Source organism: Hyalella azteca, unplaced genomic scaffold, assembly GCF_000764305.2.
Source record: "Hyalella azteca isolate HAZT.00-mixed unplaced genomic scaffold, Hazt_2.0.2 contig12328, whole genome shotgun sequence".
NCBI classification, from domain to species: domain Eukaryota; kingdom Metazoa; phylum Arthropoda; class Malacostraca; order Amphipoda; family Hyalellidae; genus Hyalella; species Hyalella azteca.
In genome coordinates, this window is record NW_025942288.1 from 624,506 (window position 1) to 644,146 (window position 19,641).

Sequence of the window (19,641 nt, forward strand, 5' to 3'; positions counted from 1 at the left end):
AAATGATATCGGGCTATTCGAAGGACCGAAACTCGAGTCTAAATGTGAAATTTGCCTCTTTAGCCGCGAGTGTTTTCCAGATTCGGGCTGCTTGGCGACTGCTAAAACTTGAACAAATCACCAAGAATGACTAAAAGTCATGAACAATTCACTTTACTTAATCCTGCGCGATGCGTGCTGGTAGAGCACACCTTCTGGAATTTCCGCATTTTGGAGCGGAACGAATCGATGACCAATATGCAGCAATTGCTGCGTAGCACGGCTAGTCGTGACGACTGTAGATGGCGTTTTGAAGTACATGCTTGATACGGTACTCCCATGTACACATGGACGAATGCCTACGACTTATGTCGCTGCTGTTGGCAGCATCGACGACGACGACAGCTTATTCTTTCATTATTCTTCATTGCAGAACAGAAACTTTCAGCGTCGTTTATCTTCTGGAAGAATCGAAATTGAATGCTCGTTCAAATTTGATTTCCTCATTTACAGAAATTGGATCATTTATTGAATATCGCATCTCAGATCAGAGACGTTTCGGTGCCGCCCAGTAAAAGGTTTGAGCATATTTTTTCGTTCGTTATTTACTTTCAGATATTAAGTGCTGCCATTTCATTTTTTCTTCTCCGACCCGCAGTAACCTCTTAATATTCTCGTAAATTTTTTACTGCATCTTTTCTGGCAATTCCAGACTGAGTACCTCTCAGTGAATTGAGTTACTATCCTAACAGGGCTCAATTTTTTTTGGTTCTATCATTATACCTATTTGACTGATTTCGATTAATGACCATTTCCACAGTACTTGTGAACTATAACCTGCTCGTTAGAAACACTATACCTACAGGTAACATTTTAACCATTGAACTTAGATTGCATCAACTTATTCTCTCATGAATGACATAGTCAAGTGATCGTAACAAGGTTTCCACTGTTAAAAACATTAATTATATCCTGGGTTCGTTCTTTTCAACTACTTGATTCATTGGAATTTAACACTCTTCAACACAATTTTCGCCGAACATTTATTGTTCAAGCTGATTTTAGTGGGAACTTTTTATCTCAAATCACTAATTCTGTAATGTCACCTGTTTTTCTCGTGCAGGATATGTACATACAAATTGTACAGAAGAAGCCCAAAATTGAGGGTGTAAATACAGTCGGTGCAAGGTTCATTAGGGAAGCCAAGGTACGTTTTGTGTGCTTCGTTAGTATGGGAACTCTTCTCGATTTATAGTCAAACTTTTTTATTTCTAGACGATTTTAATGAGATTTTGAGAAGTAATTCTGCACACGAAATTCTGACCGCTGACAAAGACACGTAGTTGTGTCCGGAAATCGGTGTTTTGTACCCTGTATTCACCATAATTAAATTAAAGAATTTTGTCCCTGATCCCTAGATCTTTTTCAGTTCCTATGCATCATGTTCCTTGTTAACTCAACAAATCCTGACAACTGATTTTTTAACACTGCACATTTACATAATTTCCTCAAGTGCATCTCACGGGATTACTGAAACTACTAGCATATATTTGGGAGCGTAGTAGGTCCCATAACATGTACAAAAAAAATATTACTTTTTAATTTTCAGTATACATGCTATTTACTTCTTTGAAATCTCAGCTCTAGTTGCCTCTATTCAATAACTATTGAGCATCATCACAAGGATGTACTCAAAATTAAAATTGCATTCTCTTTCTTCATTGGATGTCACATCTGGACTTCTTGTGCCATTTTAAAAATAAAATTCAATTTAAAATCTGCTTCAATGGAGACGAGATTTCAAAAAAAAAAAAATCCCCATTGTATACACACGAGCATTTGGTCCGAGGAACTGATTTTAATTTACTACCGTCTTCAGAAGTAACAAAAATCAAATTAATGCGTCAATTTTGCTTAACCCAAACGAAAAATTGAAATTAAAATGTTCCTCGCGGATATCTAAACGTCTTCTTACTCTTATCAAATTCAAAACGAAATAGCTCGCTAACTTTAGATTGATATTTTTCAGCTTACTCTGACCTTTTGTTATCGTGTTTTGGGCATTTTATTCTTCCTCATTTTCGAATCTTTTAAAATCTGGTAAATATGGCATCCATATTGAATATTATATATTCCTGTTAATAGCCTGGATTGTGTGTATTATTAGAATTCACTTGGGTATACATGGTATCGTTTTGTGATTTTGTTGCATAATAGCTAATCAATTCAAAACAATTGGTGCGTGGAAATAAGGCTCCTTGTTTATATACGATACTAACATTCTTTCTCTCTAACCTCCACTTATCACACTCTTCTCAACCGAACCTGACGAAAAAATCGTGAATGAAAATATTGGGTCAATGTCACTTCTTCGCTCACTCCTGCTGCATCGACTTCGTCGTCAACGTTGAGTGCTGAGTGTCGTCAACTTTCTATGTCACGACGTGCTCTCTTGACCATCAAAATACCCTGAACACTTTGACCATCAAAATACCATGTACAAAACAACACTAAACGTATTTTATTTTACAAACATAAATTTTAACACGAAAACACACCCCGCCCCGTCGCATCAATATGCATGAGTAGATGTATGACGCAAACTTGGCTCAGTACCGGGAGGGACTGGAAGATGTCCACCCCAGCCTCGATGCAAGTCTCAAAAAGAACCTGAAGCAGAAATCCCCTGGGCAAGAAAATGTTGCACGTGAGCTGGACGCTCTCAACGCTCAGTACCGCTTCGTGGCGGACGAAATTTACGACAGAATAGCCAAGATCTTCAAACGCTTCCAGAACGAGCGCAAATTCTCGGTGAGTACAATTGTTATTTGTATTATTTGTACTTGTGTTATTTGTATTTGTAATTTTTTATTGATCCTGAGAAATCTCAATCTAGAGAAGAATAAATGCATCAATAACTAGCGAACAAACGTATTGCTACATTTATTTTCATAACTTGAAGTTGCTGATGAATAATTAGTATAATTTAAGAACAATTCATTGTGAGAATGATGTGTGACCAGCGAGTGCAGTATTTTCCACTTCTTTATACTTCTGTCTTGAGTCTGTGTTTATAAAATATATTTTGATTGTATCGCTAAGTTAGTTGTGGGCCCCCAAGGTAAGTAAAGTGAAAAAGTGAATGTACGTTTTTTCCAACATATCATTTTTTTCCAACTCTGAATTTGAAACTATCAATCATTCTTTTAAATGACCAATCTTCACTGTATAAAATCTACTTTCTTCATCGCTCTCTTTGCTCGTGGCATCTGTAATATTTTACCTTAATAAATATGCCTCTCACTACGTCGCATGAAAGGTTCGATCATATCTCGTATTTAATTCGTGTATACCATATTTGTGACTTTCTGATCTCAAAGAGGTAGAATTCGTATGAATTTCTTGGTTTATTCCTTGGGTTTGAAGCTCAATACTTTGAGGTGGACCCAATCCAGCTTTCGTTATCATGCATAACATTTCGATTGTTGTTCCTGATCGCTCGTGTTTTACTAATTATAGCGTGGATATGGGTGGAGTCCTTTTGCTCCGCCGCATCAAACCCTCGCTTTGGAATCGACAATCAGGCATATAAGCGTATAATTGAGTAGTTTCTGCAGTTATGCCATTGGGACGAAGTTGGCTTTCAGTTTTCCGTTCTATATTTCGAGTTTGTTTAACATTGATAACTCGTACGATTGTGGGCGTTGCAGAGGAATACTTATCTGACCTAGGGAACCTTTAGAGAGTGGAACCGTTGCATTGTTGTTTGAGGCCCTCCGCTGACATATTCAGTTCCTCGTCTCGTGCCCAGTCCTCTATTTTTTCTGTATGAATTGAACATGACCGAGGATGTCGTCAGTTTTGTTTGTGTTATCTGGCAGGTGCATTCGATCGCTTCCATTCCGTTATTGTTGTCTTTGTACAGAATATTTACACTTGTTGCTTCTAAATTCTTCTTTGGGTTCTCCTTGTAGGTTCTTCTTAGGGTTCTTCTTAGGTTCTCCTTTTAAACCTAAAAATATGTTAAAAATTTGAATTTATATTTGTAATAGCTCACCGTCATATTTTTTCGCGATATAAAGATTATAAAAGATGTTTTAATGTTGTGCCAAAATATTTTTTTTACTTTACGAATTTTGATGGATTCGTGGCTGAACTGTTATCGTATCAAGTGAGTACTCGTTTCAAAGTGAGTGTTCATAGTACGACATCGGGATGAGATGTTTGATAATATAAAGTAGCTATTAAACTCTAGAACATTCAATATCGATGTGATGTTGACGATTGGATGACTGGTAGCACGTTTGTACTCAATGCACGGAAATTTGGTACAGATTATTATTTACGTCACCCATTAACCCCCCAACGCGTTTAAATGTTTGACTTAAATGCATTTTGTTCTTTTTCTGTTCCGATCATTAGAGTGTCCAGCTTTTGTACAAATAATTTGGCAAACATTAAATGCTTATCACAACTTATCCCTCAATATAAGTTGTTCTGTTGACTGAATTGAACAGTCGATGCTGAGAAATTTCATACGAAAGAGTTACCACTGAAGACAGAAAAACGTAGTCGTGTTCTTGCTCTGATTTATTGCTTACTCTATTTATGTTGTTCGAGTATTTAAATGTCCCAAACGGAAGACCCGAAACTCGGGGTAATTTAAATCGTTGAAGTAAAATGTCTAGAAAATTTCAATATTACGCTAAACTAGTCTTCGATTGCTGCGAAACTAGGGTATAGTGAAAATAAGACGATTCGAGTGGGTTGCCGGTTGCTACGAGTACCTAATGTCTAGGCTGGTCTGGCGACGTCTGCGTGGGCGTGGATGGTGTGCGTGTTTTGTAAGGTGCCACTAGTAGAGTGGGGAAAAAGTAAAAAGTGGCACTGCCAGAAAAATGAAAGAAAAGTGAGAAAGACAATAAGAGATCGAAAAGTCTCTGTGCACATAATCATGTTAGTTGTAAGTATCATTTGGGGTTTTGAGTGCTGCCGTACTAGCGCAGTAAAAGTGAGACTATTTGAGTGGGATGCTGCTTGCTGAGAGTACCTAATGTCTTGGCTGGTCCGACGACGTCGGCGTGGGCGTTGAGTCGTTCGCATGTCCGAGCTTTTGTCTTGTTTTGGTGCTGGTCGGTAGCGGCGCATGCCACACTCCACATCCTAAATTACGATGACTGGATGCCGCACTCATTACTGGTTGCTTCAGTACAAAAACCTGCTATACTTAGCCAGTAATTGCTAGATGTTGGCAGATAAATTGGCTGCTCAATTAATTTCATGCTTTACGAAGACCTGTATTTGGCTCCCATGAAGACGAAGGTATCATTCGCTAATAATTTTGGTCATACTAAAATGTATAGGTAGGAGTGAGACGGATCTCTAGATTAGTTTCGTACAAATCTTAAATATTTGATCTATACTCCAGCTTATGTGCTAAAGTATTTTGCAGTTAGTCGTTTATTTCTCCCAACATAAACTTTACTCTGATCTTGCTTAGACACGTGAAACCGATGGAACACATTTCACCCGTTGGAAGCAGCTCTCAAAGCATTTGTAATATTGGGTGTCATCTCATCGAGAATTGATTTCTGTTCGTCATTGGTTATTATCTATGAAGTTCCGTTTTTGCCACCTATGAATTTTAACCCAATTATTATTATCGAAGAACTTGCGCACGCTTTTGAAGGTGTGTGGTAGCATAATGAAGATGGCACGGCAACGGTTGCTGCATTATGAAGTTTAATATAAGAGTCGCTCTTTGCTCGTGAAGGGAGAATGATGCGTCGTCTAAAATGTCACAATTGCATTATAACTTGTTCAAGTCAGAATGTTTTCGTGTAAGGGTTTCGCAAGATAAACAAAGAGTGTGAGGGAGAAGTTTGTGCAACGCATACCTCGCCGCTGCAACAGCAGGCGTGCGATGCTCGCCTCCCACGCGCGACACAGCGCTGCGCATCGCCCACACCTTATGCAGACCTCGTGTCCCATTTGCAGACCTATACTCTTATTAGCTGCTGACTTATACAGGCACTCTTGACGGCTCTTTTCTCCCTTCGTCTCAATGGACTTTCTTTTCTCAAGAGCAGCTCTTCGTGTTGCACGAGACGCGTGTAGGAGGACGACAAGGAAATGTGAATGTTACGCTTCATACGCACGTTTTTAATTGAGCCAGTCGCTCAATATATAGTTCGATGGTTACAAATTAAATTGATCTATAATAGCGATGATGATTTTTTCCCCATTTTTAGCTCTGTACAATCCTCTCGTCACGCATAAATATCACGATGGTGAATACATCTAGTAACTAACTTCTGTTGGGTTTGATATTGTGAAATTAAAACCAAATCGTTGCTTCTACACTAGTGGTGTCACTTTTTGATATTGTGAAATTAAAACCAAATCGTTGCTTCTACACTAGTGGTGTCACTTTGTACTTCACTGTTTTGAGTCGTCAGGGGTTTGGTGAGCCAAGTCTGGTGTGATGGTCTGGGTCGGGTGGGGCTCATACCAGCAGTCGGTCAGCTCTGAACTGAGCACTGAGCATGGCTGGCATCCAGGCAGCTAGTATGGCTCGGCGGGCCTCACAGTCTGCATCTTGTTCAGTGAAGCTCTTGCTGCAACCATTTTAGTTGCCGGGGTCACTGAAGATATTAAAGAGAACTTAATGGCTTACGGGCGCTGTGTTGCGACTGGATAAATATAACGAGCCATAGTGGTCCTATAACCTTTCTCATCCTGCACCGTTCTTGTTTTTGGCTGTGCCTGACTTAGTAGCAACTGGATGATTTTCCTGTGAAGATGAAGCGGACAATTGTGCGGTGAAATTTGTGTGCTTAAAAATATCAGTGGAGCCTGGCTTATTCACTGATTACTTTGTGTTTTTATAAGGATTATTTCAATTCTTCTTACTTCGGTATTGACATTAATTATGTATAATCAGTTTTGAACATGACTTGGCTACTGGTGTATTTCGCGAATTCGGTTGTAAAATTGCGTGGCGATTCGGTTTTAAGAAGCGTTATTTTGCTGATAATTCAATTTCCAAATTAATTTCTTTCGAGTTTTGTGTTGTGAGAATTTTTTGATGACTTGGGAAGCCATTGAAAACTTTATTAAAATGCAATTAATGTTGAAAGCATATATTGTTAACTGAAAGTTTTTTGATTAAGAGAAGAACATACTTCCATTTGATATCCGTCCAAAAGTGTATCTTTTACTCTTGAGCCGTACATGTGTGGAATTTCATTTTTTAGCTTTGCACGGTTTAGTATCTATATTTTAACTTTGTAATGAAATTTATATATTTACTGTAATAAAATTCAGAGAATGATATATTCAGATAATGACATTCATGATATTAATCCGAGTTTCGCCGCACCTGAATGACATGACAAGGGTGGCCCCTGTAATTAATGCCCATCTGCCTTTTAATTAAAATTTGACCATTTTTGCGCGTATAATCATTGATGTCTATATGCATTGAGTGGCTAACAACGTTTCATTTAAAGTTGTTTTAAAGCATTGCTAAGTAATCAAGGAAGAATTTCTAATCATCCAAATTTTTCTATTAACTTTCCTGAAAGACAGTTGAGAGCTCAACCAAATAAAGTGACAGTCGAACTAATTACCAATACCTTTCCTATCTTTCTACTGAAAATGTTAATGTTTTCTTCATATCGATTAGTTCACATTATCAAGGGTAAAACGTACTCGTCCTATATAATGCGTCACATGTGCGTAATTGTAGTCAAAATTATTCACTCACATTTTCTTTTCGGTCTAGATCCCATTTGAGGTATATTTGGCTATCGATAAACTGAATGGCTTCCCGCGACCCGCATTCACACGAAAGATTTTCAACTATTAGCTTCATGATTTGAGATGCAAGTCGGTGAGAGCTTTAGGTCATGCTTGTGATGCTGTCGCCGTCAGCTGACGTCTGAAAGAGAGCTGACCTCACCCTTTTGCGGCGTGACTTGGCAATTTGCAGCCACGGAACAGCTGGCGAAGCTTTATACGTGTTCACAGCTTTATCTCAGCTGGCGCAGTTATAGAATATACTTCAAAAATTTCACTGTTGTGAATTCTGCTTAACCTGACGCCGCCAAATATTGTACTTCAGTTGCTGCAGTTGCGCATTGTATTATAGTTGGTTGATGAGTGGAATTGTACTTCAGTTGGTTCAGTCGTGGGTAATGCTGTAGTTTTCCAAATTGCACTTAAACTTGTGCGATGTAATGGAGCAATGGGTAAAGTAGGTAACACAATTTATTATTGAGAAAAAGTGAGTAAAATTGACGAATTGACGAAAAATGAGTAAAATTGACGTTATTTACTGGTGTATGGAGGAAGGAGGAGGTTTTATATTTTTAAAATGGAGTTTAATGACTTTCTTTACTGTAACCTCTATTTTATCTGTACTGTAACGCCTACTTATAGTGAAATCGTTCGCATGTTGACAGCGACCTAAAAAATTAACTGACAGCTGTAAAAATTAGCTAACAATGCTGAAGGAGATAGTGTCGCCTTACTCTTCACCGATCAGCTCTTGATGCATGTTCTGTCTGTTGAGCTCTTATCTCAACCGACGTATATGGTATACAAATTCTGACGAAGCCTAATTTTTGCTCCCTCTTTCACTCGTCAATTCAAATTATTTCTAGTTTGAAAGTGAATAAATCAGTTCAAGATCCCAAATCTCGTCAAGAATTCGCGCTTTCATCCTACTGAAAAATAAAAGGAGTAGGTGATGCGAGTGAACTTGTGAGGTCTGTCGCTGCGGTGAACTTATAAGGACTGTTGATTGTCGTACTTGGCCATGAGGAATGCACGGCAGAAGTCGGTTTGACCCTCTTCATGAGGTCACCATCTGGCCCACATAAATCTCCTTAACACCAAACAATAATAATTTAGAACTTTCTAAACTTCCCAGCTGGCTTTTATGATAATATCAAGATCTATCATTAAAAGTGTGACTTGAGGTGTTATCTTTTTCATGGTTTTATTGAAGTGCTTCTTTCATGAATCCATAAAATGGCGGGTCATGGATTTTGGAGAAGTCTCAGCCAGGAGCGCGAAGAGACCTACTCCTCTCGACAGTCCATCGTGAGCTCCTCTTCGTACCGCTACAGCAGCAGCGAAAGCCTCTTTAGCTTCTACCGTAGCATGTTTAATTCCCCTCAAAAAATTCTCCCATTTCCTTGCAAGACTTTGAATTCTAGTTTGCTGGCTTATAGTAAAGAAGCTCTTTCGGACATCGGTGCAGGAGATAACAGTCCTAGTGCCGACTTGTTAGACGATACTCGATCCGACATTTCTCCTGTGCGCCGGAGTTACAAGTACAGCGAATTCAAACGGGATCGCGAGGCGAATCGATCACTCAGAAACCCTCCAACAAGTGCAAGTATTCGTCATGAGCTGAGTCGCAGAGTGAGCGATGCTCCTCCCGGTGCGGACCAAGGTTCCAGTGCAACAAGAGTCGCCTCGACAAACGTGGGCAATGAAGAGACAAGAGCCACAGTTCCAAGAAATAAGCAAGTGCTAAGATGGCTTGATGGTGCCAGTCACTTCGATTCAATGAAGTCAACTTTCACTGTGTCCTCATCTTCCGAAGTGATGAGCTCGTCCAGTCGCATTGAAAGCAAGTCATTTGAAACCAGGTCGTCGGGGCGCTCCAATATGTTCTCCAGTGATGCCAAGGCCCCTACCGAAAAGTTTGCTCCAAGCAATTGCCCTGTTGACGAACCCTCTACAGCTGTTCATCCATCTCTGCGAGTCACTTCGAAAAAACATTGTGTCGATACATTGAATCGGAGCAGTTTGGTACCCGTTCAAATGGAAACTTCAAAACCGCTGAGGGGAAAAACCATTGTTACTCCGAAAAAAGATATGTCAGAAATTTGTCACGAAATAGGGCAATCTACGGCGCATAATGATAAAATTATATTCTCCGAAATTGCCACCCAAATGAATTCATTCTCAAATTACGTTCAAGATTCTGAACGACGATTTCAGGAATTCATTAGAAATTCACGTGAAGATACACCTGCGTGTCATTTAAGCTCTTCCAAAGAGAAATCTGCTCCGAAAGAAATAAATATCCCCATAAACATGGAAAGAAAAAATTCTTTGAACCAGTCTTCTCAATTAAAATGTTCCACGAAACATATAAGCGAATACTCAAAATCACTGCGAAATTATGAAACAAAGAAAACGGATGAGAAAATCGCTGATGAGTTCAAATCCTCAAATAGATTAACAACAAAGAAAAAACTGAGCACAACTTCGAAGCCAGCTAAGAACCAGGTTTCCCGTGACAAGGCTCCTACTCCGGAGAGAAAGACTGTTAGAGGAAACAGTAAATCACCTAATCGCTCCGAGCCCCGCGTCCGGAGAACAAGTGTACATTTATACGTCAATTCGCCTGTCAAAAGGGGAACTACGGTTCTTACGACCAAATCACATAGCCAGACAATCACGAAACAAACCATACCAAGAAAGACGAGCGAAGGTAAAAAACGGAAGGATCACGTCCAAAGCATCCTCCTCTCCACGGTGAACAAAGAATCTAAATCGCGGGATGGCCCATCGGCTGAGAATTTAACGAACGTATGTGGCTTTAACTTGTAGTACTCGTATTTTTACCCGTTTTTACCCGTCATTCAAATTCAGTTTCATGTAATTATTCAATTTATGTTGTTATCTTTTTTATTTCATGTATATTTTTACGAGTTAAATGTCTGGTTTCTTATGCTTGCTGTGTGCTATATGGAAATCAAGATTCTTATTAGCATTGAAAATGTTTTTGATTCTTTCGACGTTGCATGTTTAAAATCCCGTGAAGCTCCGGTGCTCTCATCAAAGTCTATGTCGGCTAGGCTGTTTTAATTTAAGGCTCGTTGCCCTCAATTTGGGCGTCTCCTGACAGCGTTTTTACGCGTCGTTGCCATTTCCTTTGTAAAAACGCATATTTTTTGTCACATTTTCTGAGCTATTGGTTTACAGGTCATGTTTGTTGAGCCGTCACTGTCAGCTTACTTAGAGACTGGATGAAAGCTGCTTTAATCCCAGGACGACCAGCTTAAGTTGTTCGTACATGGAGGTCAATCTAGAAATCTTATCTTGGACACTCGGATCCCTTCTTGACGAAAGGAGCCCAAGTTCTAACTGCATGGCTGTACTCTCACCAGTTGAGGTTCATGGCTAAGCAATCAAGAGATTCATATCAAATTTTAGTAGTGAAACTCTTGACCTTAGAACTGCAACTAATTTCATTTAAATCCTTTGCTGTTGCCGCTGTTTATCACTCGTTGGGATCTAATGTTCTTCAAGATCAAATTTCAGTCAGGGTCATTAGTTGTTGCATTTAATTTGTTGGACATCAATGGTGCCTTTGCTTTAATACCGTTTCATAGCCAATATCACAAGATGGATTAAAAGTGGCATCGTCTTCGCTGTAGTTCACGATCCGTCGTTGTTTTCGTTCATAACTTCCATTGCTTGACGAGGGTGGCTCCAGCTCTTGTCTTGTGTTACCTTCACGTGCCGTGCTCACAATCAACGTAAACATCCGTATGTGCTTTCGTTTCATTCAATCTCAACGTTTTTAATATTCCCAGGCATATATCTCTCGGTCAGATGTTTTCCGTCGTCCAAGTTCATGAGTCTAGGTCGTGTTAGTATGGCGTGGTGCTGAAGAGTTGTGAATGAAGCAGCGAGTGGCGACAGTGGCTGGCCTTGACTCTCTGCCTGCCTGAGCTGCATGGAGCGAGCAGCGGCGCTCTCAATAATGATGTGCCGTTAAAAGCAGTCGAAAAACCTTAATGATTCCACTGACTTTAATCCATATCGACCATTGTAATTTATGTTATTTTCAAAACTAAAGAGCACCCTTTAATTCACTCTCCCTCCCCCCCTCCCCCAAAAAAGTAGAAGACTTTGAACCCACTAAAATTTGTCGTATATGTGAATTATTATCATTATTTTTGATTCAGTAAATAAACTGCAAAACTTTCGTGAAAGTTGATGGACATAGCGTAGAATTAATGATTAGATCGATAAAATTAGAAAAAAAAATCACCGGCCCGTAATTTTCGTGTGTAATTGAAGCGATGATTTTTTTGTATAAGCAATTGTTTACTCTCACTGGAGGTCAAGGCCTGGTAAAAAATGGACGAGTAATCAAACTTCTGATCAGTTAATCACTTATGGAAATACTAACCAATAGCAAGGCAATATTCTGCATCTACAAGCGCTTTGTGCATGGCGATTTGCTTCTTGTTCTTGAGAATGGAAAATAAATCTCAGCAATTTATCTCATGATGAATTTAAACTTTTTTATGGTTCTAAGACTGAAAATTTATTTTGCTGAAGCCTGAAAATGCGGAGTCTTCGACGTATCTCTGCATGGATGATAGTTAGTCTTGGCGTTCTTGTTACGTACGGTTGTCAGTTTTGTTAATAATTGTTTTCGTCGCGAAAAATTGCTAGTATTCATATTTTTCGGTTATCGTTGTCCATGATGAAACTTTGTATCAGTTGGAACTTTTTTCTATGTGTGAGAAGTTTGTCAATTTAGGGAACTAATTTCCTCAATTTTCTCATCTAGAAGATATTTTTCTTCTACTCCCTTACACGCTCATTTGTGATCCTATCCATTATGGGAATTTAGCCTCTCTTCTCATTCATATTCTGACTTTTTTCGTTTTTTTCATCCACTCTTTCCACAGGAGTTTATGAAACCTATTATTAATATTAGAATTAAAATAAAATTTCAAAATTTTTAACGATTGAATTCCAGATATCCTTATTTCACTTGTTCCACCTGGTGTCGCATCAATGCGCAATTTTCTTCCGAACTTTAACACATGTTTTCCATTCCTAACTTGCAGTTCTCGCTGGAGTCGCTTTCGCCCGTCAACCTGGAGACAACTTATCGCACGGAACTCAACATCACTGCTAAAGATATTGGAGTTCTGCATGTGCCTGCCGCATTACAGACGTACGTTACTTCTCTCGCAAATAAAATTCTAGTACCGTCGCAATCTTCTATATTATCGGTTATATTCACTAACTGAAGAACGTGCTCGTTTGGTCTACTTCTCGTAAATCCACATGGTTCTGGGTAGAGCGTCACTTGAATAATTATTTTACTCGACATCAATGTTTAATCCGTGTTCTTGAGCACGAGTTTGCAGTTTAATGTCGGAAGGATTTTGAAAATTATTGTTCCGTTACGATCATTAGTTTATAATTAGTTATTATCTTGTTCAATCCTCATTCCTTTCATTAGATTCTGTTCAGAAGACGCTTCACTTATGTTTTTCAATGTTCTGGTGCAATTGTCTTCGAAAACTGTTCTGGTTTTCCATATTTTATTGATCAAATGTATTTTTTTTTATATTTTTGGTCTTACCTGATCGTTTTGTAAATTTATTACTAAAATATTAATGGATCACTTGGATCGCATTTCTGGATATTTCTCATGTACTCGACTGTTAAAAAATAATTTTCCATTCCAGGAACGGCCGCGACAGGAGACTTAGCTCACCAGACGAAGTTGATTTTGAACCTACCAAGCGTAGTCCACTATCGACTAAAGAAACAACCATTACAACAACCACCACCACAATAATATCCAAACCAAAATCCGTGACACTTGATGGTCATTTGAGACACCCAGTGACTGGAGAGCCTCTAAGCGTTGCCGAAGCGATTGCTGGAGGTTTCCTGATGCTCGCCAAAGGTCTTTTCAAAAAACCTGACACCATGGAAGAGTTCTCGCTCAGCGAGGCTCTTGAAAGAGAATACATTAGCAAGGCTTTGTATCAGCAACTACACTCGCCTTGTGATGTGATCGATGCTAATACTGGAAAACCTATGACTGTGATCGAGGCCGCGAAAATTGGAATATTTTGTCCCGAAGACGGTTCTTTCAAAGATCCTAAAACGGGCAAACTTCTCACTAGGGAAGAAGCTTCTAACCTCGGCTCCGTTCTCCTGAGAAAGGTAAGCGACGGTAGCGAGCTCGACTCTTCTGTAGCGACCCCGATGACTCTGTACGAAGCTGTCAACGATGGTCATGTCGATGATAAAACGGGCGAATTTACTCTACCAAAGATTTTAACTAAACTTTCTTTGTCGCAGGCATTTGCTCGTGGCTACTTAACTTGCCTTCCTCGAAGTTTCTCTTTACAGAGAATTCCATGCCTCAGCGACGCCATAGGCTCCGGTGCTATCGATAGAACGGGAATGATGACGACCGAACGAAAAAGCGAACCTGTTAGTGTGTTATCAGCTATTGATGAAGGTTTAATTTCTACACAAATTTTGGAAGTGACTGATCCCTCGGGCGGACATAAAGTTTCCTTAAACAGAGCCATCGCTGAAGGCATTATCGACTCGACGAAGTGTGTCTACATTAATAATACCACATCAGAAACGCTACCGTTCATTGATGCTTACCATCGGAAACTTATTCACCGCTCTCTCCCGCTCACAGATTGTTTTGACTGCAACGAATTGAGCAACGACAATTTAATCCTAAATCCCGTGACAAAGGAGTATGTGACCATACTTCGAGCAATCGGACACGGTATAATAGATTGCGATGCGAACTATGTATGGGACACTGAAAGGAATGTTTTAATTACGTTAGCCCAAGCGTTCGCCAACGAGGTCATCGACCCCGAGGGCATGTACCATAATAAGAAGTCTGCAACAACCATGACGCTAATTGAAGCTATAGAACGTGGCTTCATTATTCACCCCAGTGCTCCAACAGTGCTTGATATCAAAGGAATACACGATCCTTACTCTGGCCAACTAATATCATTGAGATCTGCCATCCAAGAAAACATCGTCGATCTGAAATCTTCCACACTGATGAATCCGAAAACAGGTGAACGAATAACTTTACAAGCTGCCATCGAGAAGAAGCTCATTCAGCCTAAATTGGTCGAGCTTCTGAGCACGCCCATAGGTATTCATGAAAATGACGGGAGGGAGCTTACCGTTTTGGATTCGCTCCTTAGTGGAAGGTTGGATCTGTCCACGGGCGAAGTCGTTGATCCTTCATCTGGGTGTACTGTACCATTAGATTCAGCTGTTGTTCAAAGCTTGATATCGGCGGAAGGTAGCCAAAGACTTTTGCGTTTGATGAACTTGGCAACTATCACAACTGTAGTCACTTCAGAGACCAGAAGTCGACTTACAGAGCATACAAAAGAATGGCCAGAAATAGCTGATAGACGAAGAGAAAATAGCGATGACGAGTCGGCGCGTGATTTTGAATCTTATTCTGTGTTTAACATTCCAAAGGACGCGTTTGCCAGCCCCGGTTCCGATACTGCAGAAAAAGGTAAAGAGACGGTACCAGAAGTATTGTCAAAGTCCCCTAGTGTTGCTAGTACCTTTGAAAACCTTATTAAGTCAAGTAGCTCTGGCGTAGAATCTCCCACTCTGACTTCGGACTCAACGTCTCCGTTAAAATATGTGAGCTGTGAAAGACACGCATCGCGCAGCACTTCAAAAAGCAGTGAGCTAGATCAGTTAAAGTCTCCTGCTGATTCTGAGGACAGTGCCTTGGAAGGCCTTGACGAATCAGACACAACCCGTGCGCGTATTACTCAGCACGAAAACGATAGAATAGACAACTCGAAGACTTCTGACATCCCAGTAAACTCCTGGGATCTACTCGATGCCATCGACCAAAACTTACTAGATCCTTCAACAGGGCTTTTTACCATTGTCGGCTCGGATAGACCGGTGAGCTTCGAAGAGTGCATTAAAATAGGTTTAATCTATCATGCAAATATCTCGGTGTTCAATTCACTTACTGAAAGTTACATCCCTGTTAAGAATGCATTCAATTCTAGAATTTTAAATGCGACTGGTCACTACTCGGTAAACTCGAAAGAAAGTATCAGTTTGGCTGAAGCCTTGGCTAAAAAATTTATCATCGTATATCGTGGATCTCGGACAAACGAGCGCGAGATCATTCTAAAAACTGCTGACAAATTTGAACTCTCATCAGACGCACACACACGAAGTATTTCAGGCGAAATTGATTCTAAATCAATTTTAAATTTAGGTGATATTCAGTCTGGGGAGCTCACGGTCAAAGATCCATCGTCTGGTGCCATGCTCACAGTCAGAGAAGCTGAAGAAAAAGGAATATTTGACTCTAAATCTGGGGAGTATTGTGGTGAATCGGGAATAAAATTTACATTATGTCAGGCTGTACAATTTGGACTAATTGGACTTGGAGGAGTTATAGCCGCTCCTATTGTAGCCACAGCTGCCGCTGCTAAAGCAGTTGGAGAAGCCGTATCGATAAAAAATCGTTCAAACAGCGGTAATGATAAATCTCAGCTGTCGGAATCTGCTTGCGTACTCAGAAGTATCGATCCTATCTTCCCTCTCCAATCAATAGAAATAAAGTCTGAAATTGAAGTGTCATATGAAAACGCCTTGACGGATGATTCAAAATGTACATCTACAAATCCAGAAACTCCGTCATCACAGCCCCGAACTGATAATTCATCAACTTGGAATGCGTCTAACCATGGTGAAAGGACCGTCGCTGCACCATCTGAATCTGAAACTGAATATTCTGACGACAGCTCCAAGAATGCCATTTCAGTTACTACCGTCGTAACTGAAGTTACCCTCACCGGTGAGAAGTCGGCCTCTGATGGTCGTGATGCCCTCAACAGGACGAGTACAACTCGCATTGTAACTGAAACTATTATCGAATCCGAAGTGATCATTGCTGACCCAGAAACCGGTAAAGAATACCCATTAGTAGATGCTTACAAACTTGGACTTATATCCGAAGAAAAATATCTTGAGATTAAACACGGCATTGAGATAGATGGAAAGTCTGATGGTGTAACTTTGAATGAAACTCTCGGTGAATCAAGTACAAAAAGTCAGTCTTTGTACAAAGCAGACTCTAATTTAAATGACGCACGCTCACAAAGTTCAAATGAAAGTAAACAAAATTTGATCTCAAAACCTGTTGCATTTGATCCTAGCGAGGGTTCTGTCATCTTAAACGATGGTAGAAAAATTGACTTGACTGAAGCGTGGAAATCGGAAAAAATAAAACCCGAATCGTTATCGTTCCTTGATCCCGAGTCGAAGAAAAATCTTACATACGATGAAGCTGTAGTAGCCAAAACAGTCGACGCCAGTTTGGGAGCGTACATCGATAAGTCAGGCAAACGCATATCGTTCACTGATGCTGCAAAAATGGGATTGATTAGCGTGGCTGCTATGGCTGGAGCTCCCATAGCAGCTGGAATTATTGCAGCAAAATACATCCAGAAGGCCATTAAGGACTCTGACGTTGATTCAGTCGGATCTGAAGGAAATTCCGAATGCGGTAAAAATCCAGGTTCAGAGTCGTATACTGAGCAGGAGCTTCTCATGAAAAATATAAATTTAGAATGTGGGTCACAAGCACTTACTAGACCGTTCGACGATCACGAGAGCCCATGCGTAACGGCAAAGAAAACGGACAAAGCCCCAGTTCAATCAGTTTCCAGCGTAGATCTCAACTTGGATAACACCAGCAACGAGAGTTTAGGCGTTCAAGAGAAAGCGATATCGCCAACAGTTTTTCGCTCAACTACCGACACAGTATCGCCTTCAATAACGAGCGATAACAAAATTCCTTTTTCAAATGAGGAGGAAATCATTTTGTCGGTTGGTAAAGTACCTGACACTGATGAGGAAGCATCTTCATCCAAAATTACAGCATTATCAATCATTAGCACGGTAAGCCACACTGAAGACCAAGCCACTCCTACTTTGGTCCACAATGAACCCTCCATTATGGCTGACAACGTGGCCCTCATTTCGGCTGATGTGGCCCCCGTTACGGCTGACAACGTAGCTCCCATTACGGCTGAAAGCGTAGACCCCATTACGGCTGAAAGCGTAGCCCCCATTGCGGCTGACAGCGTAGCCTCCATTACGGCTGTCAATGTAGCCCAAAGTACAACTGACAACGTAGCCTTCATTCCGGCTGACAACGTAGTTCCCGTATCGGCTGACAACGTAGCCCCCATTTTGGCTGACAACGTAGTCCACGATCCTGCTGCAAACGTAGCTCCCATTTCGGTTGAAAACTTCGCGCCCGTTTCAGCTGCAAACATAGCCCGCGTGTCTGATGACCAATGTTCAGCGAAGGATGAGGCAGAAGCCCTCGACACGGCTGGTGGCAACACGCAGCATACAGTAGGGGTCAAAGTTCCATCTGCCTCTCGTGTACCGGATGCTGGCGATTACGCCAACATTCCTGATGAGCAAGTGGGCCTCGCTGCTGACCCGAAAACTGCATCTGCCGTTCACATTGAAACTAAACCAGATGCTGATCAAGAAGGTTCCTCAGAAACGTTTAAAGAAGCTTTAACTACCGTCGACCACGAAATTCATTCCACTATTAACAAAGATTCCTTCAGAGCTATCGAGAAACGCGACGAAAACCCCAATTTGGTTTCGCCTGAATCAAGTCTTGTTGGAGATGAAGAAACTTTAGTCCTTCCCGTTCATGCAATAGATACTGCGAGTTCGGTTGCCACACATAATGAATCGGCGGGTAAAGCAGACGACAAATCTCTCGATAAAAGGACTGAAGAGGAAATGCCCGGCGAATTGCCAGCAGTCTCATCAGTATCAGAACTTTCATTCAATCAGAGTGATGCTGTTATCGAAAGTACAGACGGGTCTCGTTTGGATGTTGATATAGCTTTGCATCAAGGTATTGTAAAATTCGACCATTTGACTTTGAAAAATCCAGAATATGGCACAGAAATTACTTTGAAGGAAGCAGTCGACCAAGGTCTTGTGGATCCTTCATCTGGCGAGTTGATCGATTTGTCTGGCCAAAAAATGAGTCTGAAGAAGGCCGCTAAAATAGGGCTCATTGGAGTCGCTGCTGTTTTAGGTTCGCCGTTAATAGCTGGTGTTGTGGCAGGAAAAGCAATCAAAAAGGCCATTGACAGTCAAAAAATTCAAAAGCCCACCGTGACAACTTCTGATGCGTGTCGGGAAACCTCTCATAGCCAAGGCTCGGATGTTGGTGATGGCAAGCTTCCCGTTCCATCTGCTTCAACTGAGACGTTCATTCAAACGCGTCAAACATTCCCCGATTTGGTGGGGCTGCATGCGACGACAGACGGAACTATTGTTGCGCGACCAGCCGAACAACAGCCGACGCTGCATGGCGACGAGCAACGACTTCAAGCAGACGAAGAGCAAAGTATTCTAATGGACGAGAAGCAGCCAACTCTGACAGACAAGAAGCAGCTAACTTTGGCAGAAGAGAAGCAGATAACTCTGACAGAAGAGAAGCAGCCAACTCTGACGGACAAGAAGCAGCCAACTCTGACTGACGAGGAGCAGCCAACTCTGACAGACAAGAAGCAGCCAACTTTGGCAGAAGAGAAGCAGATAACTCTGACAGAAGAGAAGCAGCCAACTCTGACTGACGAGGAGCAGCCAACTCTGACAGAAGAGAAGCAGCCAACTCTGACAGACAAGAAGCAGCCAACTCTGCCGGACGAGAAGCAGCCAACTTTGGCAGAAGAGAAGCAGATAACTCTGACGGTCAAGAAGCAGCCAACTCTGACGGACGAGAAGCAGCCAACTCTG

General features: G+C 40.9%; 1 protein-coding gene across 1 annotated transcript in view; it reads left to right on the forward strand.

Annotated features, from left to right (window-relative positions):
* The window catches only part of LOC108669508 (dystonin), a 195,401-nt gene that overhangs the window by 101,997 nt on the left and 73,763 nt on the right, over nt 1-19,641 (forward strand). Inside the window, exons 23-26 of the mRNA XM_047883232.1 lie at nt 1,103-1,186; nt 2,569-2,790; nt 12,873-12,982; nt 13,503-13,989. Of these exons, the coding sequence (XP_047739188.1) occupies nt 1,103-1,186; nt 2,569-2,790; nt 12,873-12,982; nt 13,503-13,989 (903 nt within the window). The remainder of the gene's footprint in view (nt 1-1,102; nt 1,187-2,568; nt 2,791-12,872; nt 12,983-13,502; nt 13,990-19,641) is intronic.